General features: G+C 47.3%; 2 gene segments (V, D, J or C); both read left to right on the top strand.

The window, feature by feature from the left end:
* Window positions 1-1,360: 1,360 nt before the first annotated feature.
* On the top strand, window positions 1,361-11,543 carry LOC138398828 (immunoglobulin heavy variable 3-74-like). The segment is given in 4 exon segments: window positions 1,361-1,454; window positions 1,559-1,726; window positions 7,731-7,879; window positions 11,238-11,543. Coding segments are annotated over 4 exon segments (669 nt in total).
* A 2,714-nt stretch (window positions 11,544-14,257) lies between these two features.
* LOC138398838 (immunoglobulin heavy variable 3-23-like) lies at window positions 14,258-23,920 on the top strand. The segment is given in 4 exon segments: window positions 14,258-14,303; window positions 14,408-14,718; window positions 22,309-22,469; window positions 23,782-23,920. Coding segments are annotated over 4 exon segments (657 nt in total).
* The last annotated feature ends 3,105 nt before the right edge of the window (window positions 23,921-27,025 follow it).

Raw genomic sequence — 27,025 nt, forward strand, 5'->3', positions numbered from 1 at the left:
GCTCAGCCTCCAGCAGTCCAGTGCACGCTGGCAGCTGCATCCGGCCGTAGCCTGCATTGTATAATGACAGCTCCTGCCCCAGAGCAGCAAGCTCCCTGGCTCTGTCACTTCCTGCAAAACTCATCTCTCCCCACCTCGGGTTAGTTTTTAGTCTTATAACACCAGTTATCTGAAGTACTAAATAATGTTTGCAAAATTGCAACTACTGCAGTTTATCTGTTGTAGTCAAAGTTGTTATAAGAATAAAATTAAAAAAAAATGTTTCACTTGTGTACACCTTCAAGCTGAGTAGCAGGTTTATTTGTAAGACCCAGAAAATTAAATAATGTATGTTGATCACATCTTAGCAGAAAAAGCACTGTAAATGTGTTGATTGGATACTGCCCCTTGTTAATATCTGTGAACATTTGCTGCGCACCACAGCACCACTGTGTTTGCTGGTCTTTATGCTGAGTTAATAAGAGGACAGACTACACTATTCCATTGTTATGTATTCTAGAAAATAAAAACTAATGTACTTTAACAAGATCAGTATCTGCCCAGGGGATGGAGGCAGAAGGTTAGTGGACAGAAGGGAAGACAGAAGAAGAGATGGAAACATTACCGAGAATTGATTTGCTCACTGTGCTAATAATGATTATGGATGTGTAAATTTTTGTGAATTACACACTCTAAATATATGAAGTTCTCCCCATGTCAATTATAACTCATAAAACTGATTTCACATAAATCCTAAAAATACTATTGGTAAGAAGTCTTACAAAGATAATATGTTACGTGTCCAAACATGTTGAAAATTCAGCAGCATCCACCTTGGCCTCTGACTATGTTGGGGTAAAGTCCAGCTGTGGAAAACCACACATGTTCTCATGACAGAGTTCTTGAACCCACACTAGGCTGCTAAGCTCTGTGCGGGAGATGGTTCATGGGTCTGGCGTGTGCAGTGCTGACGAGCACAGGCTAGGATCCCAGAGCTCACTCTCACCAGACTAAAGCTCCTGACACATTACACAGGCCCTCGATGCCCTGGGGTGACTCTCATGTTTGTAATATGGAACAGAGATGGACATTTAGAGCACATGTTCCATGTCCATGTGGCAATAGGAAGTACGATGATGGATGCTCAGTATTTACCAGATTACAATTTCCTAAGAAGGGCTTATATTGTATCAAATGTTGCCATGGTCATACACCTCCCCCCAGACACTCACTTCTGATCTGGACCCTGGCCTCCCTCATCTGCCCCACCTCAGGGCTTGCTATATAGCAGGGGACATGCAAATAGGGCCCTCCCTCTGCTGATGAAAACCAGCCCAGCCCTCACCCTGCAGCTCTGGGACAGGAGCCCCAGCCGCGGCATTCCCAGGTGTCCCCATTCGGTGATCAGGACTGAACACAGACACTCACCATGGAGTCTGGGCTGCGCTGGGTTTTCCTTGTGGCTCTGTTACAAGGTAATTCATGGAGAACTAGAGATATTGGGTGTGTCAGGGGATGTGAGTGAGAGAAACAGGGGTGTGTGTGGCAGTTTCTGACCAGGCTGTGTCTGTGTTTGCAGGTGTCCAGTGTGAGGTGCAGCTGGTGGAGTCTGGGGGAGGCTTGGTCCAGCCTGGAGGGTCCCTGAGACTCTCCTGTGCAGCCTCCGTATTCACCTTCAGCAGCTACTACATGCACTGGGTCCGCCAGGCTCCAGGGAAGGGGCTGGAGTGGGTCTCAAGAATTTATGGTAATGGTGGTGGCACATACTACGCAGACGCCGTGAAGGGTCGGTTCACCATCTCCACAGACAGCAGCAAGAACACGGTGTATCTGCAAATGAACAGTCTGAGAGCAGAGGACACGGCCCTGTACTACTGTGCGAGAGACACAGTGAGGGGACATCAGTGTGAGCCCAGACACAAACCTCCTGCGGGTGCGCGCGGGACCGCCAGGGGGCGCGCAAGACACAGGAGCAGAGTCATCCCAGGGCAGGTGCAGGTGCAGGGTAAGGGCTGGTTTCCTCTCAGGGTCCTGGCTTCCTCTCCATAAAACAGTTTCCTCTCGGGAACTTCTCTGAATTCACGATTCTGTGTTTCCCTCTGCACTCTCTGAGTTAGATATGTTTGTGATAATGAGAGAAAACATTCTCACGTGCACAAAAGGCAGAGGTTGGGTTCTAGGCACTTTCTCCCATCCCCAAATGTACATTAATTATCAACACTTCTGAATAAGTCTAAGGCACATGAGGGGCAGACAGAATCAGCGTCCTAAGCCAGAGCAGGAAGACCCCGTGGAGCTCCGTGTCTAGCACCAGGCTCACAACATCGATTATATCTGACAGAATTCAAGGGCAGAGGGACCCACCGACATTTAGTGTAGATGTTGGCTCTGATGGTGTTAGACACCTGCACACACAGGCAGGCACAGATGCGCACACACACACACACACACACACACACTGAGTGAACACGGGAAGGGTGAGTCTCTCCACTGCTGAGGTGTCTGTGGAGCAGCACAGGCCTCTCAAGACAGTCCCAAGTGGCTTCGTAGGGCAGGAAGGGAGACTGGCTCAGGTTTTCACAACAGTTCCCTGGTGAGGCAGGGAGGGTCTGGTGGGGTCTGGGCCTCTGACAGCCATCTGGTGAGAAAGCACCTGTGATTCCTTCCTAGGATTCCCATGAGTGGGGCAAACAGGGAAGACGAAGGATGGGCCTTCAGATGTCAGCGGACAGACACCACGTAAGAGACTTTGACTTCTTATTCCACTCAACAACTGTTAAATATTTTTAAATTTATTTGAAAAGCAGGCAAAGGCCTTTATGGGTGGAAAACAATGAGGTCTGCCAAAAAATAGAAGATGTTTCATTAGTATGAACAAATCATAGTACTAATGAGGATGAGCAGGAGGAGGAGTTAGACAGGGTCTTGGTCCAATGTCATGGGGGGAAGCTTTTCACTGTCCAAGATCATCAGCTTATCCTGAAGGCTGTGGGTCAGCTGTGGGCTTCGAAATACGAGAAGGTTCACAGGTTCTATAGGGATGCGCAGTTTGACATTCTCTACCACAGCAGCCTTCCAAGTGTCTAGAATTCTGTACTGATGCTGTCGTTCTCAAATGTGAACCCGAGGGTTTCCTCCCTGGAATTGCACTGCTGTGTTTCCCTTAAAGTCCTTCATAATATTTGTTCCAGTATGGCTCAAGACCAGTATTTTCCTGATGTTTCTCCAACACACACTCTGTGCTGGTTGAACATGATGACAGACTGCTAAAGAGATGTAGTAAAAGGACCCTGAATCTGTGATGATAGGAGTGTCTATAATGCATTAATTGCTTTCAAAATTATTTACTCTCACAGGCAATAGCAAAATGCTAGTAATCGTGGTAAAATCTAAATGTTTGTCCAGTTGCTACCAAGGGAAAGTGTAACAACTGATGTGTCCTTGAGGGACTGGACCACAATGCTGCAAGAAAGTGCTCATGGTAGACTGGCGAAGGAATTTCAAGAATTGCTTAGAACTGTGACATTCAAATTTCATAATGCTAATTGGATAACCATTTTCAACATTTACAAAATATTTCCAATGAGTGGACGGTGTGTTATGTGAGCAGTGATGATGCTTCACAAGGTTAGACAGCATCACAAACTAAGTTTAGGCTGCTTGTTCTCGGTAATGACTTCGTACAACACTTGTTTAACCCCCATGTTATTTTTTGCATGATTCCTATTTACTTTAGTTGGATCTCTAGGATTTAGAAGTCTATCTAGAAGTTCTTTAGTTTTTTGTTCATTTTGATACGTTTACCAGAACTTTTGAGAAACCGTTTTGTTTGCAAAATATCCCAAGTTCATGTACTATTTTAAAAACATATGCATTCAATCCTGGATTTTGGCTAATTGACAAGCACCAAGAAGGGCAATGACTTCTGCCACATGGGCTGATTTTACCTCCAGTTGAGCACAACATTTCCAATGGAAAGCTTTCTTCAGTAACATGAATCACTCTTTAGTAACTTTCAGGTTTATTATTCAAGTGTGATTGATCAACAAATAGTATTGTCTCAAGTGTCTCAATGAGAGTCTCATCCAAGGAATATACAGAACTTTTCACTGATGCAGACAAAATTGCTCTGTGCCCACACTTAGCTTTCAGCCACGTGTCCTAGCACACAATGAACCACACGCCACTGTTCACCTCAGCGGGGGCTCCTGACTAGGAAATCAGGTACTTTTGGTTTTAATGCCTCTAGATCATCATATCTGGCTATTTTAGCAAAAAGTAATGGCAACATGAAATAACTAAATAATAAGGAAAATGATAACCTAATGAAACAAGAAGCCAGGATGTGAGTGGCTCCATCTTTGCCAATTTCAAAAGTTCATGCACCCAAGGAGATTCTTGTCTTGACATTTCACACTGATATGCAGAAAATGTCCACTTCATTCCCCAGATCCCTCTTGTGTGGACGTGCTGAGAATGTTTTCAGGGTCCCACAGATAGGACAAGGGGTGGAAGAGGAGAGGACACCTTTCTGAAGTTTACTCTGAAGGATCAGCAAGGTCACAACAGAGACTCTCTCCATCCTCTGTGACTAGAACTCTGTCACACGCCCACATGCACACGAATTCCTGATGGGCATAAATGCTACAGTGATGAGGCTGACCATTTTACCACATAAAATTACTGGAAACTGACATAAATATTTTCTTTTCCTTTTTCTGTGGGGAGTTAGCTAAGCTCCCCGCAAAATTTCACTTCCCTCAGACAGGGGTTGTCACAAAGGATGAAATAATCGTAGGAAACAGAAAAAATAATAATACACAGAGCCAAAGATATAATTTATAAAGTAAAGATTTATGAAGATAGATAAGGCAGGGTGCCCGGAAAGTTACATCTGTTCCCACAGAAATGCAACTCAGACTGAATTTTTACAGAGATACTTACAGGAAAGATACAGGTTCTCCTTCCAGGGAACCCCAGGTTGAGTGTCTCTTACTGAGAAATGCAGCCCTTGGCCCCAGGAAATGTCAGGCTGACACCATTAACAGAATTGGGTGCAGGGTAATCACACAGCTAGTGGTCCTGGGCGAGGCCTTGGGTTTGGAAAGACACACACATGCGCTGGATCCAGGCAAGGTGAGTTGCTGCACCTTCCAGACTCAGAGTTCTTAGGGAATTTGCCATCAAGTGATTCCGTGACTCAGTTCAGGAGCCACGTTGAGGTCACTGCTCGGCTCTTTTGCTCGCAGACTTCAGATTAGGCAGAGGGAGGACCTCAGCCTGCCTTGGGGGGTGAAAGCACATGAAGTTGGGTGATGCATGTCACCCAGCCCTGCCACTGTGGCCACTTAATTCATGGACCATTCGGGCGGCGCTGGAGTCGCTGGTCACAGAAGGCGACTGTTGTCCACTGGCTAATCCCAGGCACGTGAGTGTCACTGTGATGGCACAGGGAGTGCACTCTGCAGAGGCCGGGACAAAATGCAGAGGGCTTCTCGCCAAGGCCCGGACAGCACACTCATGCATAACCCACATGCTAGTCACAGGTGCTGCCTGCAGGGAGAAAGAACCAAGAGGATGAATTTCATTACCTGGTAACACACACCCAAATGTCACCTGGCCCTTTAAGATTGAACAAGAAATGCTGTACAGGTGGCCCAGGTCCGAGCACAGGTGTCATCGGGACACTCTCAGTGGTGCCCACATGCAGGGCCCACCTCCTACGCAGGCTTCCCTCCAGTCCCTGCACCAGCCCTCATACAGGGGACTGGGGACCAGTCCTGTGTCAGATCCTCTACCGTACTGGCTGGGGGAGGTAAATTATGGTGTGGGTCACGTCTGATATCTGTCATGAATTAATTTTTCTGAGTGGTGAGCAGAAGGATTATAGAAGGAAATGTTGGAAAACTCTTCTACCTACAAGCTTGTGCCAGAAGATTATTAAGACCACAATGGTAATCACAGGAACAAGAAAAATTAACAAATGGGTCTTGATTAATCTACACCAGGGTCCCTTGCAGGGATTCCTTGGTCACAACGAATGCAGCATGTGCCGGGCCCTACAGAGTGCTGTGGCACCTGGGTCTGCTAAAGAGTGGTAGGGGAGAGATTAATTCCTATCCACACACCATGGTGGCAACTTGAGAAATCTTTCTTTTTATTGCCCCAATGTTAGGCTGTGATTGATTCGAAGTTCTGTTTCCCAGGAAGGATCACACCTATTGGGGGAACGGTGTGTTCCCCTGAATCTGAGACCTGGTCTGAGGCCATTCAATTGGGGTCCTCATGACTGTGGACGAGCCAATAATGAAAGGCCTCCTCCCACTGATAGACACTAACTCTGCTTTGGAGGCTAAGCTCATGTACCCATGGAAGCAGGGGCCATCCCTCAGGCCTAGGCAGATTCTGTGGTTTCTCCACTGCATCCCACACTGGGGAGGTCAAGTGCTTCAGCCACATGCCTGCGGGTGGCAGAGGGAACAAGGACAATGGCTCTGCAGTGCTGAGGCCTGAGTCACTCCATCAGGGAATAACACGCAGCAACCCTCACTGCAAAGTGCTGCCATGTGTTAGAAGATTCCAGAGTGGAGGTAGTAGGGGACACTAGTGAATCACAAGTAGGACTACAGAGCCACCTGCCGCCATGGACAGTGGAGTCTGGGCACTAACACTCACTTCCTGACTTCCGCAGAGATCAGGGCTGGCTACTGTCCCAAGCATGTGTCAGCCCCATAGACTGAACCCGGGCCAGTGTGGACCCACCTGGCAAGAGGGAAATGTCAGGACAAACTTCAGTGGATCCTTCTTGGCCCCACTCATGTGCCCTGGGCCCAGCACAGAGGAAGCACAGTTGCATCTGACAATTTGTGTGAACCTGAATCCCCTCAGCTGAGTGAGGCTCATGTCACAGTTAATGCACAACCGTGTCAAGGGCAGGGTGGATTCTGTGGCCCAAAGTTCATTGCAACCTTGAAGTTGTAACACTAGAATGCAGCAAAATCCCATCATGTTCTCATTAGTGAAAGCGGATACTGCAGACCCCATGAGGCTTGTCCACACTGGTGCTGGGGATGGTTCATACGCGCAGTAGGATCTAGTGTCGGGGAGCTCAGATACAGATACTGCAGGTAGCTCTCACTAGACACGTCCTTCCTCTTGCACACATTGCAAAACTGCACCATCCTTCTCTTTGTACAGTTTCATATGTCAAATATCATGACCTATGAACTCGTTCAGGAGTCTCAACTCTTCCCTGGGCCCTACACTCCCTCAGGCGTCCCACCCCAGGGCTTGCTATATAGCAGGGGACATGCAAATAGGGCCCTCCCTCTGCTGATGAAAACCAGCCCAGCCCTCACCCTGCAGCTCTGGGACAGGAGCCCCAGCCCCGGCATTCCCAGGTGTCCCCATTCGGTGATCAGGACTGAACACAGTCACTCACCATGGAGTCTGGGCTGACCTGGGTTTTCCTTGTGGCTCTGTTACAAGGTAATTCATGGAGAACTAGAGATATTGGGTGTGTGAGTGGATGTGAGTGAGAGAAACAGGGGTGTGTGTGGCAGTTTCTGACCAGGATGTGTCTGTGTTTGCAGGTGTCCAGTGTGAGGTGCAGCTGGTGGAGACTGGGGGAGGCTTGGTCCAGGCTGGGGGGTCCCTGAGACTCTCCTGTGCAGCCTCCGGATTCACCTTCAGCAGCTATGCAATGAGCTGGGTCCGCCAGGCTCCAGGGAAGGGGCTGGAGTGGGTCTCAGCCATTAGTAATGGTGGTAGCACAAGCTACGCAGACGCCGTGAAGGGCCGATTCACCATCTCCAGAGACAACAGCAAGAACACGCTGTCTCTGCAAATGAACAGTCTGAGAGCCGAGGACACGGCCCTGTACTACTGTGCCAGTGACACAGTGAGGGGACTTCAGTGTGAGCCCAGACACAAACCTACTGCGGGGGCAGCGGGGGGCCGCCAGGGGACACCCAAGACGCAAGGAGCAGAGTCAGCCCAGGGCAGGTGCAGGTGGAGGGTAAGGGCTGGTTTCCTCTCAGGGTCGTGGCTTCCTCTCCATAAAACGGTTTCCTCTTGGGAACTTCTCTGAATTCATGATTCTGTGTTTCCCTCTGCAGTCTCTGAGTTAGATATGTTTGTGGTCATGAGAGAAAATATTCTCTCGTACACAAAAGGCAGAGGTTGGGTTCCAGGCACTTTCTCCTGTCCCCAAATGTACACTAATTATCAACCCTTCTGAATACGTCTAGGGACATGAGGTGCAGACGGAATCTGCGTTCTAAGCAAGAGAAGGTAGAAGAACTCATGGTGCTCCGTGTCCCCGCACCAGGCTCACAACATCGATTATATCTGACAGAATTCAAGGGCAGAGGGACCCACCGACATTTAGTGTAGATGTTGACTCTGATGGTGTTAGACACCTGCACACACAGGCAGGCACAGATGCACACACGCGCACACACACACACACACTCAGTGAACACGGGAAGGGTGAGTGTCTCCACTACTGAGGTGTCTGCGGAGCAGGGCAGGCCTCTCAAGACAGTCCCAAGTGGCTTTGTAGGGCAGGAAGGGAGACTGGCTCAGGTTTTCACAACAGTTCCCTGGTGGGGCAGGGAGGGTCTGGTGGGGTCTGGGCCTCCAACAGCCATCTGGTGAGAAAGCACCTGTGATTCCTTCCTAGGATTCCCATGAGTGGGGCAAACAGGGAAGATCAAGGATGGGCCTTCAGATGTCAGCGGACAGACACCAGCTATGAGAATGTGACTTCTTATTCCGTTCAACAACTGGGTTTCAAAAAGATCAAAAAAAAAAAAAAAAGATTAAAAGATATTGTGTGTAGTCAACAACCAGGTTTGCAGAGAAATAGAAGATATTTCATTAGTATGAGATGATATTAATAATAATTAGAATGAGTAGGAGGAGTTAGACAGGGGTCTTTGTCACATGTCTTGGGTGGAATCTTTTCACTGTCCAAGATCATGGGCTTACGGTAAAGGTGGTGCTGTGGGCTTCAAAATACCAGAAGGTTCACGACTTCTATAAAAAGCTCCCTCTGGCATCTTCCACTGCCGTAGTCAGCAAGTGCCCAGAGTCCTGCATGGAGGCTGTAGTTGTGAAATATGAACCCAAAAATTGACTCCCTGTGATTTCTCTACTCTATTATTATTATTATTATTATTTTGAGACAGAATCTTGCTCTGTTGCCCGGGCTAGAGTGCCGTGTCATCAGCCTCGCTCACAGCAGCCTCAAACTCCTGGGCTTAAGCAATCCTCCTGCCTCAGCCTCCCCTGTAGCTGGGATTACAGGCGTGTGCCACCATGCCAGGCTAATTTTTTTCTATATATATATAATTTTAGCTGTCTAGATAACTTCTTTCGATTTTTAGTAGAGACAGGGTCTTGCTCTTGCTCAGGCTGGTCTCAAACTCCTGACCTCAAGCAATCCTCATGACTCGGCCTCCCAGAGTGGTAGGATTCCAGGCATGAGCCACCGCGCCTGGCCTCTGTTTTCTTAAAAGTCCTTAATGATATTAATTCCAATATGGCCCAATTGCAGTGCTCTGACGTTTCTTCCAATACACACAATGTCCTCTTTGAGCTTCATGAGAGACTTTTAAAAAGATGTAGTAAAAGGCAGCCAGAATCTGTCACTGAGAGGAGTGGGTTTAACACATGAATTACTTTCCAGTGGGTTAGTTTTTTTTATCCCAGCAGAACTGCCTTTATTTTTAACACTCACCACCACCTGGTAAGCAGATGACATTGTTTCTTTTTTTTTATTTCAGCATATTACGGGGATACAAACGTTTATGTTACATATATTGCTTTTGTCCCCCTTCACCCCCCCATCAAAGCTTCAAGAGTGTCCATCCCCTAGACGGTGCACATCGCACTCATTATGTATGTGTACACCCATCCCCTCCCCACCCACATCTGGCGGACATCCGATTAATGTTATTCCTAAATGTGCTCTTAGGTGATGATCAGTGAAACCAATTGGATGGTGAGTACATGTGGTGCTTATTTTTCCATGCTTGGGATACTTCACTTAGTACAATGGGTTCCAGCTCTATCCAGGAAAATACAAGAGGTGCTATAGCACCATTGTTTCTTATAGCTGAGTAGTACTCCACATACCACATTCTATTAATCCACCCATGTATTGATGGGCACTTGGGTTGTTTCCACATCTTTGCAATTGTGAATTGTGCTGCTATAAACATTCGAGTGCAGATGTCTTTGCAGGACGGAGAATGCTAGTACTCATGGTAAAATCTAAGTGTTTCATCTGTCCAGCTACCCAGCCAGTACCCAGTAACTGATGTGTCCTCGAGGGAGGGTCCGTAATGCCACAGTGCTAATGGTAGAACCATTGGCCAAGGGAGTTCAAGAATCTCTTAAAATTATGGCATTGTGAACTTAATAATGTGAATTTGATCAACATTTTGAGAAGACTTTTAATGAATGGATGGTGTGTTTTATGAGTAGTGGAAATGCCTTACAAGCTTAGATGCATTTATAAATGAACTCTAGCTGCTTTTTCTGTGAATGTATTCTACACTTGTTTAGTTCCCATGCTACTATTTTTTTTTTTTTTTTGCACTCTTCTTAGCTTCCAATGTGCTGCACTTTTTCTGTAGATTAAGGTTTCTAATCCACATGATGGAGGGGAACTGTGATAGACCACATTTTCTGTATCATCCCATCTGTTGAGGGACATGTAGGCGTGTGGTGTTTCCAGGGCATGCAGGCACAGTGGGTGTGGAAGAAGAAAAAGGCCTGGGGAAACTCCTGGAGACATTGTGGGGAGGGACCCGGCTGTGTCCGGATCTACATAAGAGAAGGAGGGTTCAGGTATGGGCTGGAAGCAGACGCCATTCAGCCCAGCTGGCCTTTCCCCACGCAACATCCTCTGCAGTCACCTCCTTTTGGATGGAGGGAAGGGCAGGTCAGGCTCTCACATAACAGCGGTAACGTAACAATCTCTCAGGGGAGACGGGAACCGCAGTACATGGGAGGTTCAGGGAGAGAAAGCAGGAAGGACCCAAATGAGCCAGATCTCAGTCCGTTCCCTGCGTGAGTACGAGGCTTCCCCGTGGGAAGATTTCTCCTCAGTCTCCAGGACAGAATAGATCTGCTAATGGGCTGTGCAAGGTCACGACGCCCTCCTTAGGCAGGCCGGGTGTCTGGGGAAGGCGGCGCTGTGGTCTGGAAGAAAACGAGATTGCTGTGTCCTCTCCTTGGCCTGCTGCCAGCTGCACAAGGCGTCTCAGAGGTCAGACGTGCACCAGGTGCGATGGCCACTGCTGCACGTGGCTGGCGGGGACCGAGGCTCCATGTCCTCAGGTGTCGCTTCCAAGGTGCAGCTGCAGGAGTCGGGCTCAGGGTTGGTGAAGCCATCTCAGACACTCTCCCTGACCTGGGTCATCTCTGGACTGTTCATCACACGCTGTGGTTACTGCTGGAGCTGCATCTGCCAGCCCTGGGGCAAGGCATGGGACTGCGTCAGGGACACATGCTACATAGGGAGCACAAATTACAACGTGTCCCTCCAGAGCTGAGTTGCCACGTCCTGATCAATGTCCAAGAACCAGAGGTCCCTGCAGCTGAGCTGTGTGCCCATGAAGGACAGGGCCGGATTCACTGTGGGACACACAGTGAGGGGACATCAGTGTGAGCCCAGACACAGACCTCCCTGCAGGGGCGCTCGTGGCCACCAAGGGGCGCCCGGGACCCCCGAGCACAGAGCTGGCCCTGGGCAGGTGCCAGTGGAGGGGAAGGGCTGGTTTCCTGACGGGGGGTCGTGGCTTCCTCTCCATATAACCATCTCCTCTGGGGGACTTCTCTGAGTTCCCGACCCTGTGATTCCCCCTGCAGTCTCAGATACCTTTGTGGTAATGACAGAAAATATTCTCACCTGCTCAAAAGGCAGAGAGTGATTCCAGGCACTTTCTCCTGTCCCCAAATGTACATTGACTATCAACACTTTGGAATAAGTTGTAAATGGATAAAAGACTTTCTCTTGGACAACACAATGCAGCACAGCACGCAGAAGCTGGCAAGCAGGACACAGAACCCGCGGGACATCAGGGGCAGACGGCTCCTCCCCCAGCTGGAGACCCCAGAGGGACTCATTTCCCAGCTCAGGAGCAGGTGTGGAGGGAAACTGAGGATTCCTTTCAGACCCTGGGGTTTCCTGTCTCTGCCTCTCTCTCCTCTTCCTCAGGAGTCCAGGGTTTTCTCCTTGTAATGCCCTGGTCTCGTTCATCTGAAAAGGGATGACTCAGGACCTGAATTCAATGCAAATTTAAGCCTTAATTTTTTTCACTTTCCTGTTCTCCATAAACTTTCAGTACAATATTTGGAGTATGCAATCAGCCACCCGCCATCCACACCCTTGTGCCATGAAAGGGTTTTGTGTTTCCTGCACTGTGTTGGTCATTCAGGAGCAAACGCTTCTCTGCAGAGATGATTCTGTGTGTGCTGGGGGTTTGCTTGGCCCCTGGAAAATTTAAACTGCAATCCCTTTAGCAAGTCCAGCTTCCCGCGATCCAGTGCCTATGTCCAGTGTAGTCTTGTCCCAGCCCACATGCCGCCTGGTGGGCTGTGCCTAATAAGCTAATGCTCTGGTCCTGTTTCTCCCTGCAAGTCCTGGTCACTCTGCAGATTGCAGGTTTGTTCTTGGTCAAATAACTTCTGCTATTTGAAATATTAAATAAAATTTGGTACTCTACAGCTTCTGCAGTCATGCTTTATAGATGACGATGATGTTGCTATTGTTGTGGTTGATGTAAGAAGAAGAGCTTTTTCTCAGCTGTCTACTTCTCCCAGGTGAAGATAAGCTTTATCCTTAATGCAAGAAATTAGAAACAATCAAGATATTAACCAGTAGTTTAATACATAAGCATTTTGTGCAAATGATGCATCAGGACACTACATCATTGACAGCAATGGCTGTGTCGTGCTCACTGCAGCGTGGCCGCGTCCACAGTGTGTGCTGTGAGTAAAATAGGCAAAAAGCACCTGCTACGTGATTCCACTGTTACAAATTCTAGATAGTGAAAACTGAAGTAACGTAGACTATATTAGCACTTGCCTGGGTAAAGGGAGGGAGAGGGAAGGAGAAAGGAGGAGGAATTTTTAAAGGACAAGTGTAAACACTGAGGCCAGGTGCAGTGGCTCATGCCTGTAATACTCGCACTCTGGGAGGCCGAGTCTGGAAGGTCACTCAAGGTCTGGAGTTCGAGACCAGCCTGAGCAAGAGCTAGACCTTGTCTCTACTAAAAAAAAAAAAAAAAAAATAGAAAGAAATTAGCTGGACAACTGAAAAATTATGTATGTAAAAAATTAGCTGGGCATGGTAGCACATGCCTGTAGTCCCAGCTACTCGGGAGGCTGAGGCAGGAGGATCACTTGAGTCCGGGAGTTTCAGGTTGCTGTGAACCAGGCTGATGCCACGGCACTCTAGCCCGGCAACAGAGCGAACTCTCTCTCCAAAAAAAAAAATAGGTGTAAATATTGAGGGAAATCAATTTCCTCAATATCTCAGACAGGGTGATGGTGACTTCAACACTTTTAATTTGCACAGTTAAAATATGTTAATAAAACTGTACATCATTTATACATCACTAAATATGAACAGTTAAATAGGTGATTTGCTAGGGAAGGAGTGATGGACAAATAGGTAAAAATAAGTGAAACATTAAGTACATGAAAATGCTTCTGCTTTGACCCTGTGTGTTCCCAATATTTGGCACATATTATTTAAGTAAAACCAGGAAGGTGTAAATTTGCTTTATATTCTCATTACAAAGTCAAGGGGCCAGAAAGCACCCTAGGCTTGTCTGTCCCTGGTCTGCAGTGGGTTCCAGGGATGGGATTATAGGCCCAGACACTGAGCCTAAATCTTCCCGGATATGTGCTCCTGGACATGCCAGACAAGCTCTATATGCATCTAGGGTTTCGTTTATGTCTGTAAAATACATGAAACACTGACACCTACAGCACATGGTTTATGTGTGTTTGTAAATTAGATAAGTGAAGAGAAGTTAATTATTTATCACAGTACAGTCACGCAGTTTTTCTCTGGGTCTTGCCATCCCGCAGCTGTCCCAACCCGGCACTTGCTATATAGCAGGGGACATGCAAATAGGGCCCTCCTTCTGCTGATGAAAACCAGCCCAGCCCTAACCCTGCAGCTCTGGGACAGGAGCCCCAGCCCCGCCATTCCCAGGCGTCCCCATTCAGTGATCAGCACTGAACACAGATACTCACCATGGAGTCTGGGCTGCGCTGGGTTTTCCTTGTTGCTCTGTTACAAGGTAATTCATGGGGAACTGGAGATATTGGGTGAGGGAGTGGATGTGAGTGAGAGAAACAGGGGTGTGTGTGGCAGTTTCTGACCAGGCTGTGTCTGTGTTTGCAGGTGTCCAGTGTGAGGTGCAGCTGGTGGAGTCTGGGGGAGGCTTGGTCCAGCCTGGGGGGTCCCTGAGACTCTCCTGTGCAGCCTCCGGATTCACCTTCAGCAGCTACTACATGTACTGGGTCCGCCAGGCTCCAGGGAAGGGGCTGGAGTGGGTCTCAGCCATTAGTTACGATGGTGGTAGCACATACTACGCAGACGCCGTGAAGGGCCGATTCACCATCTCCAGAGACAACAGCAAGAACACGCTGTCTCTGCAAATGAACAGTCTGAGAGCCGAGGACACAGCCCTGTACTACTGTGCCAGAGACACAGTGAGGGGACATCAGTGTGAGCCCAGACACAAACCTCCTGCGGGGTGCGCGGTGCCATCAGGGGGCGCGAGAGACACAAGTAGCAGAGTCAGTCCAGCACAGGTGCAGGTGACAATATGTTTCATTTCCTGTCAGAGTTTGGGGCTTCTTCTCTAGAAATGTCATACTGGGACCTGTCTTCTCTTGTGGCTCTGTGCTTGTCACTGTAGTGTCTGAATTAGAAGCGTCTTGTTGTAGTAAATGAACACATTCTCACCTGCACACAAGGCAGATCATCACTCACGTGGGCAGAAATGACCCTGCTGTTACCACAGGGGTCAGAGTCCTGAGGAAGGAAGCCCAGGGGAACCTGCTGAGCATTTTCCAACCAGACTCAGCACACAGACTTCAGTGGGATTCCCTGAGTGGGACAGTCTTTGGGATCCAGTTTGGGACATGTGGGGTCCTGGGACAATGTTTCTCTCTCTCATAAAACCTAACACTTTCCAGTTGTTCTCTTCCCATTTAAAACTGTACATTTCAGATGCAGCAATCATCGATTTCTATTTTCTTCTGGAAGTCATTTTTCTTTCTCCCTAGGTTCTGTTTTCACATCTTTCTCTTCTTCTACCCCTAGAAAATGGAGAGTGTGGTCTCTGTGTCTAAATCCCAGGGCTCAGGCCCTTTACCTGGAGCTCAGGTGTGGTCCAGGCTGTGGCTCCTGTGGGACCAGGGAAAGATTGATGGGACTGTGTCACCCACCATTGCTGGGACCCTCCTGCTGTCACCTGGGCATGGACTCACGTTGGAAATGCAAGCGGCCATTAATAGCTGAGAGAATGAGATTGATTTCTCAAAGTGGGATGTGTCCAGTGAGACTCTCACAGAGTCACCTTCAACACCTGTGGCATTGGAGAGACTTGCAGGTGGAAACCTCAGTCTGCTGAGCAGTCTGGGTGACATCCAGGTCCTTGTGAGTGGTGTCCTTTGGCTCCACATTATCACACCCCACCCTGCAGTCCAGTCCCTGCTGTGTGTTGTGCCTGCCCGAGATGGCCCTTTATCCAAGAGCCTCCTCATCCTCCCCCCTCTGCTCCTCCTGACTGCCCTCTCCTATGTTCTCCTCCTTCCTATGGAGAGCAAAATCATTCCTTGTTTTTATTCTCATACTCATTGTTATCAAGAAGAAAGAAGTGTCATGTATTGAACAAGGATTTGTGTCTAACCCACATGAGATTCACAAAAGATTTCTTCCATACATTAGTCTTCATCATGGGAGATATTTGTGGAAAATGATGCACAACATCCATCTTATGAAGAAATTTCCATTCTGAGTTAGTTCCATGTGTACCTTTAGGCACAGATGTGTCCTCATTGCAAGTAGGAAACAGCTAACTATGTGACAGGCTTTGCCACCTTGTACAGTCCCTGCCTATGAAATAGCTACAGGGTCAGACAGGAAGGTGCTAACACCACACGGCACATCAGGGAGTGTGGAGGAAGGGACAGGCCCATCAGGACAGGTGTGACTACTGCTCCTTTAGAGTAACTTTGTTGATTTTAGTTGTTTATAGCATTTTAATTCAAAATTCCTACAGCACTAAAACACACTTGATTGTAAAGCCCAAGAGAGCTGCAAAGCTCAGGAGTTGGTGAGCACATGTCATGGTGCAGGACGCGGTGGGTGCCCCTGAGGTGGCCACAGGTGAAGGGTCACTCAGCATGAGGGTGAGGAATATGGACATTATGGCAAAGAAGGCAGGTGTCCTCCTGGGGAAGATAGGACACGGGGACTCTGTTGGCTGAGTCTGCAAGGGCTTCGGCAGGGGCACCACAGTCTGTCCTAGAGAAATGGCATCTGATGAAAGGATCTGATGCTGAGCGATTCTGGAATAAATTGAGGAGCACGGAAATCAGCTGAGGGGGCTCCCGTGAGGGCTTGAAAGAGGTTGCTTTATGAATGCAACATCATGACATGTGGATCAGAGGAGCAGAGAGCCACCCTGTGGAGCAGCCACCACCCCGGACCTGTTAGATGACATCATGTGTGTGCAGAAGCAGCACAGCTGAGACACGGCAGGAATGGATGGCGTGGATGGGTGTGGCCGCACGTGTGTATCGTGGGAAAGTGTGATCCGTGCAGGGACAACTCAAGTCAGCGCGGAATCCTCTCTTCCCAATATCGCAGCATTGAATGTTCATATCTACAGTTAGCAACATGCTTATTTTCTTAGTTTATTTGCTAAAGGCAACGGTATATGTTTCAAATAATTCGTGATTATTTCATATTTCCTGATATTTATAGGTTCTTTTTTTCAATAAATTCTCTAATCTGTGGCTGGGAGCCTGTTAAAATATGCCCCTATCAGACCATAGCAACTAAATCTACAAGAGAAAAATGTTTCCCAGTTGCTGATTGCCAGGAGTCAGCGATTTCAGTAAGATGTGTGCGGTGACAGCGTGTGGAGCCACAAGATGACGTTTGCAGTCACCTACTGTGAGATGCTTCATTCTCTCCCAGTGAAACACAGCAAGTGGGGACGGCCACAGCAGACGCAGTTGGGATAATCTCCTCTGTTCTAAACTGCTCTTGCATGATGGGTTTCTCCTTTGAAGAGTTTATTTTAACTCACATCAGCCTGTATTTACTATTTTAAAGAGATGATATATGGGGTCCTGTTTTGTTATACCTATGAGTAAGTCATAATGAAATGATTTAATTTTAACTCACCACTCAGTGGACCAGAACATCCAAGCCCTCAGTAGAATATTTTGGAACAATGTGTGCTATCACCGTGGTGATTTAGGCAAGGAAATCCTTACAGTGTTTAGGATGAGGTGTTCCTACTTGTCCATATTATATATGGCAAAAACCATAATGGTATAGGGAGACTTTGTCAAAACATTTTATGGGATTTCTAGCTTCAATAATAATCTGTGCTTCAGTATTAAGGATATGCAATATTGTCAACGAGTGAATTTCTGCTCTAAGATACTTACAGCTTTTGGTGAAGAGGACAAAAACCCAGACAACACCCTGTTATATTTATCATATATTATTTTAGTATATTTTGGATTTCTAATTGGGTCACTCACAGACTGCTCTCTGTTCTATTGCACAGTATAACTAGAGTTAATAAAGTTAATAATAATGTATATTTCAAAATAGCTGAAACATAGAATTTTAAATATTCTCACTATAATGAAATAACAAATATTTGCGGTGATGGACATGCTAATTATGCTGATTCAATCATTCCACAACGTATACAAGTATCGACATCCTGTTGCCTCTCTTCAATATATATAATTATTGTCAATTAAAAATAAATAAAATTTTACCCAAGTGCCCAACAATACATGAGTGGATTAATAAAATGTGGCATCTGTATACCATGGAGTTCTACTCAGCCACAAAATTCAATGGTGATCTAGCACCTCTTGTATTATCCTGGATAGAGCTGGAGTCTGTTCTACTAATGAGGTATCACAAGAATGGAAAAACAAGTACCACACATACTCCCCATCAAATCTGTGCTGACTGATCAACAGTACAGTGTTCACATGGTAGTAATATTCAATGGGTGCCCGACAGGTGGAGATGTGGGCGGTGAACTTACAATTAATGCATGTTGAGCCCACTGTGTGGGGGGAGGGCACTCCTATAGTCCTGTCTCGGTGCAGGGGGGGGGGAGTCATTATATGTAACCAAAAAATGTGTACCCCATAATATTGTGAAATAAAAAAGAAACGATAAAAATGATAAATATTTTGGATGAGGAATATGATAATTTTCTTAATTTGATCAATATGCAAGGTATACATATATCAAAACACATGTTAAATATATGCATTGTTTTTCAATTAAAATAAAATAAAATGTTTAAACGTAATGGTACAAGAAAAACCACCCAGGTATATTTTCTTTTATGCAAATTGTATAATCTTCTGCATTTTTTATTTAATTTTTCACGTATCATTTTAAATTTCATAATATTACGGGGGTACAAATCTTTAGGCTACATAAATTTCTTTCCTCCCACCCGAGTCAGAGCTTCAAGCCTGTCCATCCTCCAGATCCCAAAGGCAATCACAGCAACAACAAAAATAAGTAAATGGGACCTGATCAAATTAAAGAGCTTCTGCACAGCAAGAACACTATCAGGAGAGCGAACAGACAGCCTACAGAATGGGAGGAAAGATTCGCATGCCACACATTTTATATTCTTTAAACCTTTTCTTCCGTGTCTATACGCAGATCATATGCACACTGGTCCTTGCTGTGAAAATGTACAGACCTCTCTAGAAGCTCCCTGTGATCTCTCATGGCTTCTGGGCACCTTCCATGTTCAGTGACAGAAAGGATGGTGTGAATATTTCAGTTCTTTTTCTTTTCCCTTTTTTTTTTTTTTATTTCAGGATACTATGATGGTAGAAAAGTTTTGGCTACATTTTATGTCTTTGCCTCACTCAAGTGAGGATTAGAGTCATGGCCTTCCCGTCTACAATGCTCACCTTGTCCATGAGTTGTGAGTTTACCCCCCTCACCCCCTAATCCCTGGAAAATATTACTACCATGTGAGCACCATAGTGTTGATCAGTTAGTGCCAATTTCATGGCGAGTACATGTGGAGGCTGTTCCTCTGATCTTGTGATACCTCCCTGTGGATAATGGGCTCAAGCTGAATCCAGGAAAATAGAAGAGGTGCTAGGATTCTTATAATTGAGTAATATTCCCCTGTATACTTATACCAAATTTGAATGATGCCCTCATGAATTGACGGACACTTGGGTTGTTTCCACATCCTTGCAATACTGAATTCTGCTGCCATAAACATTCGGGTGCAGATGTCTTTATTATAGAATGTCTTTTGCTCTTTTGGGTAGATGCTTAATAGTGCTATTAGTGGATCTAACAGTATTTCCATTTTTAGCTCTTTGAGGTATCTCCAAATTCTTTTCCACAGAGGTTGTATCCATTTGCAGTCCCACCAGTGATATAAAAGTTCTGCAAGTACTGGTCTCTCTGCAGATTTCAGGTTTGTTCTTGGTCCTATAACTTCCATTACCTGAAACATTAAATAAAATGTGCTAATGTATGGCTCATGCAGGTGTGTTGATGTGAATTATGATGATGTTGCTGTTATTTTTGTTGATGTAAAAAGAAGAGCTGTTTTCTCAGCTGCCTCCTTCTTCCCAGGTGAAGAGAAGCTTTATCCATAATAGCAAGGAATTGGAAAGAATGCCAACATTAACCAGCAGCTTAAAAGCCAAGTCTTTTTTGCAAATGATGCATCAGGACACTACATCAATGACAGCAATGGCTGTGTCATGCTCACTGCAGCGTGGCCGCGTCCACAGTGTGTGCTGTGAGTAAAATAGGCAAAAAGCACCTGCTACGTGATTCCACTGTTACAAATTGTAGAGAGTGAAAACTCAAGTAACAGAAACTATGTTAGCAGGTGCCTGCGTAAAAGGAGGGAGAGGGAAGGAGAAAGAAGGAGGAATTTTAGAAGGAGAAGTGTCAACATTGAGGGAAATCGATTTCCTCCATATCGCAGACAGGGGACGGTGTGTCAGCATCTTTCACTTGTTCACTTCAACTGTGTTAAGGCCACTGAGTATCAACTATGCCTCATTAAAGTTAATATGAACAATTAATAGATGATTTGGTCGAGAAGGAGCAATGGACAAATAGATAATAAGGGAGATTTTAGGTTCAGTTATCTGCATTAATCCTGTGTGCCAGGCTTTCTATATAGTTTTCAGGAAAAAAAAAAAAAAAAAGCAGAGAGGCAAGAAACTGGCTTTATCTTGTTATGATAGAATTGGGGTTCTAGAATCCACCCTAGGCATTTCCAGGTTTGGCCTGCAGTGGATTCCAAGGACAGGATCATGGCCCAGACACTGACATTCCCAGATATGTGTTTCTGGACATATCACACAACTTCCATATGTGCCTAATCTTACTTTCACATCTGTAAAATACATGGAAACTTCACACCTAGAGCAAAAGGTTTCTATGTTTCTGGAAATTAAGTAGGTGAACATGAGCTCTCAATCACAGTACAGTCACCCAGTTTTTTTCTGGTCTTGCCCTCCCTCAGCTGTCCCACCGAAGGCTTGCTATATAGCAGGGGACATGCAAATAGGGCCCTCCCTCTGCTGATGAAAACCAGCCCAGCCCTCACCCTGCAGCTCTGGGACAGGAGTCCCAGCCCCGGCATTCCCAGGTGTCCCCATTCGGTGATCAGGAGTGAACACAGACAGTCACCATGGAGTCTGGGCTGTGCTGGGTTTTCCTTGTGGCTCTGTTACAAGGTAATTCATGGAGAACTGGAGATATTGGGTGTGTGAGTGGATGTGAGTGAGAGAAACAGGGGTGTGTGTGGCAGTTTCTGACCAGGCTGTGTCTGTGTTTGCAGGTGTCCAGTGTGAGGTGCAGCTGGTGGAGTCTGGGGGAGGCTTGGTCCAGCCTGGGGGGTCCCTGAGACTCTCCTGTGCAGCCTCCGGATTCACCTTCAGCAGCTATGCAATGAGCTGGGTCCGCCAGGCTCCAGGGAAGGGGCTGGAGTGGGTGGCAGACATTAGTAGTCCTAGTAGTAGCACCAAATACTACGCAGACGCCGTGAAGGGCCGATTCACCATCTCCAGAGACAACAGCAAGAACACGGTTTCTCTGCAAATGAACAGTCTGAAAGCCGAGGACACGGCCCTGTACTACTGTGCCAGAGACACAGTGAGGGAACATCAGTGTGAGCCCAGACACAAACCTCCTGCAGGGCAACGTGGGGCCGCCAGGGAGCGCCCAAGACACAGGAGCAGAGTCAGCCCAGGGCAGGTGCAGGTGGAGGGTAAGGGCTGGTTTCCTCTCAGGGTCGTGGCTTCCTCTCCAGAAAACGATTTCCTCTGGGGAACTTCTCTGAATTCACGATTCTGTGTTTCCCTCTGCCGTCTCTGAGTTAGATATGTTTGTGGTAAGGAGAGAAAATATTCTCACCTGCACAAAAGTTAGAGAGTGTGTTCCAGTCACTTTCTCCTGTCCCCAAATTGACATTAATTATCAACACTTCTGAAGAAATCCAAAAATACATAAAATATTTTGTCTTGGACAACACAATGCAGCACAGCACACAGAGCTCAACGGTCCTCTAGCCGGCAAGCAGCATAAAGTGCCTATTGGACGTCAGGGGCAGACGGAGTCAGCGTCCTAAGCAAGAGAAGGAAGACCTAACTCCTCGGTCGCATGTCATGAGTGGAAGGTTGTCACTCTCCAAGATCATCAGTTTATCCTGAAGGTCGTGGTTCCACTGTGGCCTTCAAAATACCAGAAGCTTCACAGGTTTTATAAAAATGCTCACTTTGGCGTCCTCCACTGCAGTGGCCAGCAAGTGCTCGGAGCTCTGAATTGATGCTGTTAACTTTCTTGGCATTATATTTCTATAAACATGTTATTAATATGTGTTCTAAATTGTAAAATATGGATATATCTTCATATATATAATCAGTAATAATTATGGTTATCAGTACATTGTTGTATGCCATAAAATTAACCAACTTTGTCAACTGTCTCTCTGCCCATGGCTATTCTAAGAGTTTTGTCATCCATAGACAATCCGTGGCCCTGATGGGCAAATTTCATTTACCTTCCCCATCGCGAGCCTGGACTGGGACCCAAATGAGGAACGCGGTAAGGAGGCTCTCGATCGGTATCACAGACTCTGCTACGAGGCATACAGACAGTGGCTAAAAGGCCGACTAATCTGTCCAAGGTAAGTTAGACCACAGGGGCCTAATGAGCCCCCAGCGGTGTTCCTGGAATGCCTTTTTGAAGCTTACCGCCTGTATACTCCCATAGACCCAGAGGCACCAGAAAATGACGTGCCATTAATATTGCCTTTGCCACTCACTCGGCCCCAGAGAGTAGGAGAAAGCTGCAGAGGTTAGAAGGATTTAAAGAAAAATTGCCATCTGAGTTAATAAAAATTGCTCAGAAGATTTATAACAACAGAAAACATCCTGGGACTGCGTAGTCTAAAAGGATGGTCAAAATTCCTGTATCCGATATAGTGAAACAAGAAAGATATAAAACTGAAAAAGGCAAGAGGCCCAAAAGACCAGAGGGGGATGCTAGGAGGAGGAAGACCAGCCTAAGCCATGACCAGTGTGCCTACTGCAAAAAGCATGGTCACTGGCAAAACGAATGTCGTCACTGAAAGCAGGAGGTGGCGAAGCCTGTGCTGGTCCTCATGGAGGACACAGACTGACGGGGCCGGGGCTCCATTCTGATAAGCCCCCAGGAGACCAAGGTAACTCTGAATGTGGGGGACAAACCTATAGAGTTTGTGATAAACACCAGTTCCACCAAGGATCAAGCCCCTTATAAAAGGGCTACTGAGGACCTGCTAACAGAATTAACTCAGTTGGCCTACCGTGTTCTGGCTAAAAAGGCTCAGCTTTGTAGCCAGACAGCAACCTACCTAGGATACGAACTAAAGAAAGGCAAACAAACCGTCCCCACCAGTAGAATTAAAGCTGTCCTGAAGATCCCACAGCCCCAAACTAAGAGACAGGTACGAGAGTTCCTGGGGGCAGTGGGGTACTGCAGACTCTGGGTCCCCAAGTTTGCTGAGATAACAAACCCCTGTATGCCAGCATAGGGGGAAAGAGAGACGCTCTGGTCTGGACTGAAAAGGAGGCTAAAGCCTTCAAGAGTCTCAAACCGGCGCTTGTGAGTGCCGCTACGCTGGCCTTGCCCAGTCTGACCGAGCCTTTCCAGTTATATGTTGCTGAAACCGAGGGATGGCTAAAGGGGCCCTAACTCAAAAACTAGGGCCCTGGAACAGACCGGGTGCATACCTGTCTAAAAGGCTGGAGCCTGTAGCATCTGGCTGGCCAGGCTGCTTGTGGGCCATTGCTGCGACTGCCGTCTTGGCAAAGGAAGCCTCCAAGCTCATTTTGGGGCAAGACTCATATATAATTATGCCCCACACTCAGTGGAGGCTCTACTAAAAAGCCCCCCTGAGAGGTGGCTTTCAAACTCCCGCATAAGCCAATATCAGGTGCTGTTGCTACACCCCCCAGAATCCGGTTCCTAAAGACAGCCTCCCTCAGCCCTGCCACCCTGCTGCCGGAAGATGAGCCGTCGGAGCCACTCCATGACTGTCTCAAAACGCTCGAGTCTGTCACCAACCTGAGAGCTGGCCTCACTGACCGCCCGTAGCTGGAACCCAAAGAAGAATTATACACAGATGGGAGAGCTACGTCTCAGAAGGAGCCAGGTGTGCAGGGGCGGCTGTCGTGACTGCAGGCCGGGTTACCCCGGCACAGGCTCTCGGACAGGGAACCTCGGCCCAGAAGGCTGAACTCATAGCCCTGACCCAGCCCCCAGGACGGGGCAGAGCCTTTGCAACGACACAGGTACGTGGGGCACTTCACCAAAAGTGCGGACTGACTCCCCGGTGGCGAGAGACGATGCTTTCAGCGACGTGGCAGCAAGAAAAGTCACACAAAAACCAGTGGGGACTCTCCTAACTCTCCCTGTTCTGCCACAACGGCTCCTGCCAAACTCCCCAAACTGCACCAAAGAGAAAGTTAAATTAAGAAAAGCCCTGAAGACTAAAACTGATTGAGCAGGTTGGAAAATCCTCCCGGACAATAGGGTCTTAGTCCCTAAACACCTAGGACGACACCTAATCAAGGAAATACATCAGAACGCCACCTTGGCAGCACCAAGTTAACTGAACTTCTCCAGAGGGACTACTGCACTCCCCCGCTACCTCAGATGGCCCAGCAGGTGACAACGAGATGTCTCACCTGCGCACAAGTCAATTCAGGTAAAAGGACTAATCCCCCCCTTCGGGACCAGGTTAAGGTGACAAGCCCCGGGGGAACAGTGAAAAGTGGACTTTACAAAAGTAAAACTAGACAAATACAGATATCACTACCTGCTTATATTTATTCTTTCTCTAGATGGGTGAAAACTTTTCCTATGAGGTTAGAGACAACACAGGTAGTTTCAAAAAAGTTAGTGACTGAAATTGTTCCCCGATTTGGCCTCCCACTTGCACTGGGGTCCAACCATGGCCCGGCGTTCATTGCCCAAACGACTCAATTATTAAATTGCACTGTGCTTATAGGCCTCAGAGTTCAGGATGGATACAAAGGATAAATAAAACTTTAAAAAACATTAAACAAATTAATGCTGGAGCCTGGCGCAGACTGAGTAAGCCTCCTCCCCTTTGCCCTACTAAAAACCAGATACACTCCGTATGTCAAAAGCACAACCCTATATAAAATCATGTTCAGCCGACTAACCCCCTCCCGAGAAAGCTCTATTTCAGGTACAGGCTGGAGACCTCGTGTGGATAAGAACACTTCCACCTGCCAGCTTACAGGCCAGGTGCACTGGACCCCTGCCAGTGACCCTCACCACGCCAACAGCCGTGAGGGTTCCCGGAAAGCGTTATTTGATCCACCATGCGTGGATCAAAAGGTGACCCCAGATCAACTCCCCAAGAAATGGATCGCCCGGCCCACCGAGGACCCACTCAAGATAAGACTTTCCAGAGACTCCTCTGGTTCCTCCCAGTTATCTGTTTTAATCCAGCAGATGACACCACCCCCATCAGCCTATAATCTACACTTAGGTGCTTACAAAGACAATAAATGACACTGTCATAATTAGACAGACCCGGAGAGCCTCAGCAAAGGCTGGGCTGGAGCCTGTCCAAGCTCCCGGCCCTCTGCTGCCTCTGAAGACATGTCTCTGAGTGGCCTCCTCCTCTCTTCCTGGGCTGGGAGGGAATACTGCCCTTTAAACTCAAAATTCCACTCTGTACTTAAAAGATAAATCCTTAGGCATAAGCTAAACACCTTATTTACTTAAAACATTTATGTGAAGGACAGGGTGATACAGATAGCCAAAAAAATGTAAAAATAGATTGTTTGCAAGATAATTTTTGACAATATGTATTGATATATTTAACAGTATATAAACACGATAAATGGGGGGTAAGTTTAAAAGCACTTGTCATCTCTAGCATTCCTAATCCCCGTGGACCAGAACACTTTTGTCAGCCATAACAAAACCGGTTATTCCCATTCTGCTGACACTGCTCCTTGGCCCCTGGCTCATAAACAGCCTCATTTCTTATGTTAAACAAAGAGTTCAAGCTGTCAAACTTATGGTCCTCCAAACCCACTATCAACGTGTCTCTGATGTTAATACCAAAGAATCAATGATTTGATTCCTCCTCAAAACCAGTGGGGAATGTTACAGTCTGAGTTTCCCACTGAAAAGTCACTAATCTGCCATTCTGCCTCTGTAAACCTGCTTGCTCCTGCTTACTCAGGATAGTACCCCCAACACAGAAACCCCTAAGTGACTACAACACCCATGTTCTGCGTAAAATGATTCCAGCCCCACATTTTGCATGAAGCGATTACAACACTCATGTTTTGCATGAACAAAATATGGCCCAGATCCTGTCACACCAAAGATAAGAAAATGACGGAATGCTCACTCTAGGCTTTTTGTACACGTGCTTGCTCAATCTTAGTAATTTTCCACCCACAAACTTACAATATAAAAACTTTCCGTTTCAAAGGCTCACTGCTGCTCTCTGTGCTGCCTTTGGCTGTGCAGAGAGTAGTTGCTGGCCACTAATAAAGACTTCTGATTTGGCTCAATTCGGTCTTTAGGTGGTCATTTCTCGCGTCTCAGACCATAACAAGTCTATCGGAGCAGGAGAACTTAGGGAGCCCAGACACACAGGGGGACAAAACCGAGGTCTCTAGAGGAACTTGGACCCTCTGGCAGCTACATGCTCAGCACCCCTCTCTCATCATCCTCACACTCATTTCTTTCTCATCCTTTGTGGTATTTGCAAAGTTTCTCTTCCCCCCATGGAAATATTCAGCATTTCCTTGGGAATCCCTTGGGCTCATCCAGGATACAGAACCTGGGAGACCTAAGTCTCTCCTGCAGCGCCCTGGGCATGGGCAAGTGCAAGGGTGACTAGGAAGTGCCTCGGCCCCTGTGTCAGATGCAGGGCCTGGGGGCCAGGAGGAGGGCAGGAAGGGGAGATGAACATCGGGCTGGGCACACGAGGATGGTCAATGCCACCTTCCTTGCTGGTGAGGAGGGAGGCCCGGGGAAGCCTGGCCTCCCTCACAGGGCAGGAGCCACACTCACCCGGCTGCTGCCCACCCAGGAGCTGACCCGGCTCAGCAGCACCACCTGAGCTGGCCGACAGCTCCTGCTCTGAATTATCAGGGCCTCACTCCCCTCAGTTGTGGGTTCCCAGGGGGCCCCCAGCCCCGGCTC

This window comes from Eulemur rufifrons, chromosome 2 (genome assembly GCF_041146395.1).
Source record: "Eulemur rufifrons isolate Redbay chromosome 2, OSU_ERuf_1, whole genome shotgun sequence".
Taxonomy (NCBI): Eukaryota; Metazoa; Chordata; class Mammalia; order Primates; family Lemuridae; genus Eulemur; species Eulemur rufifrons.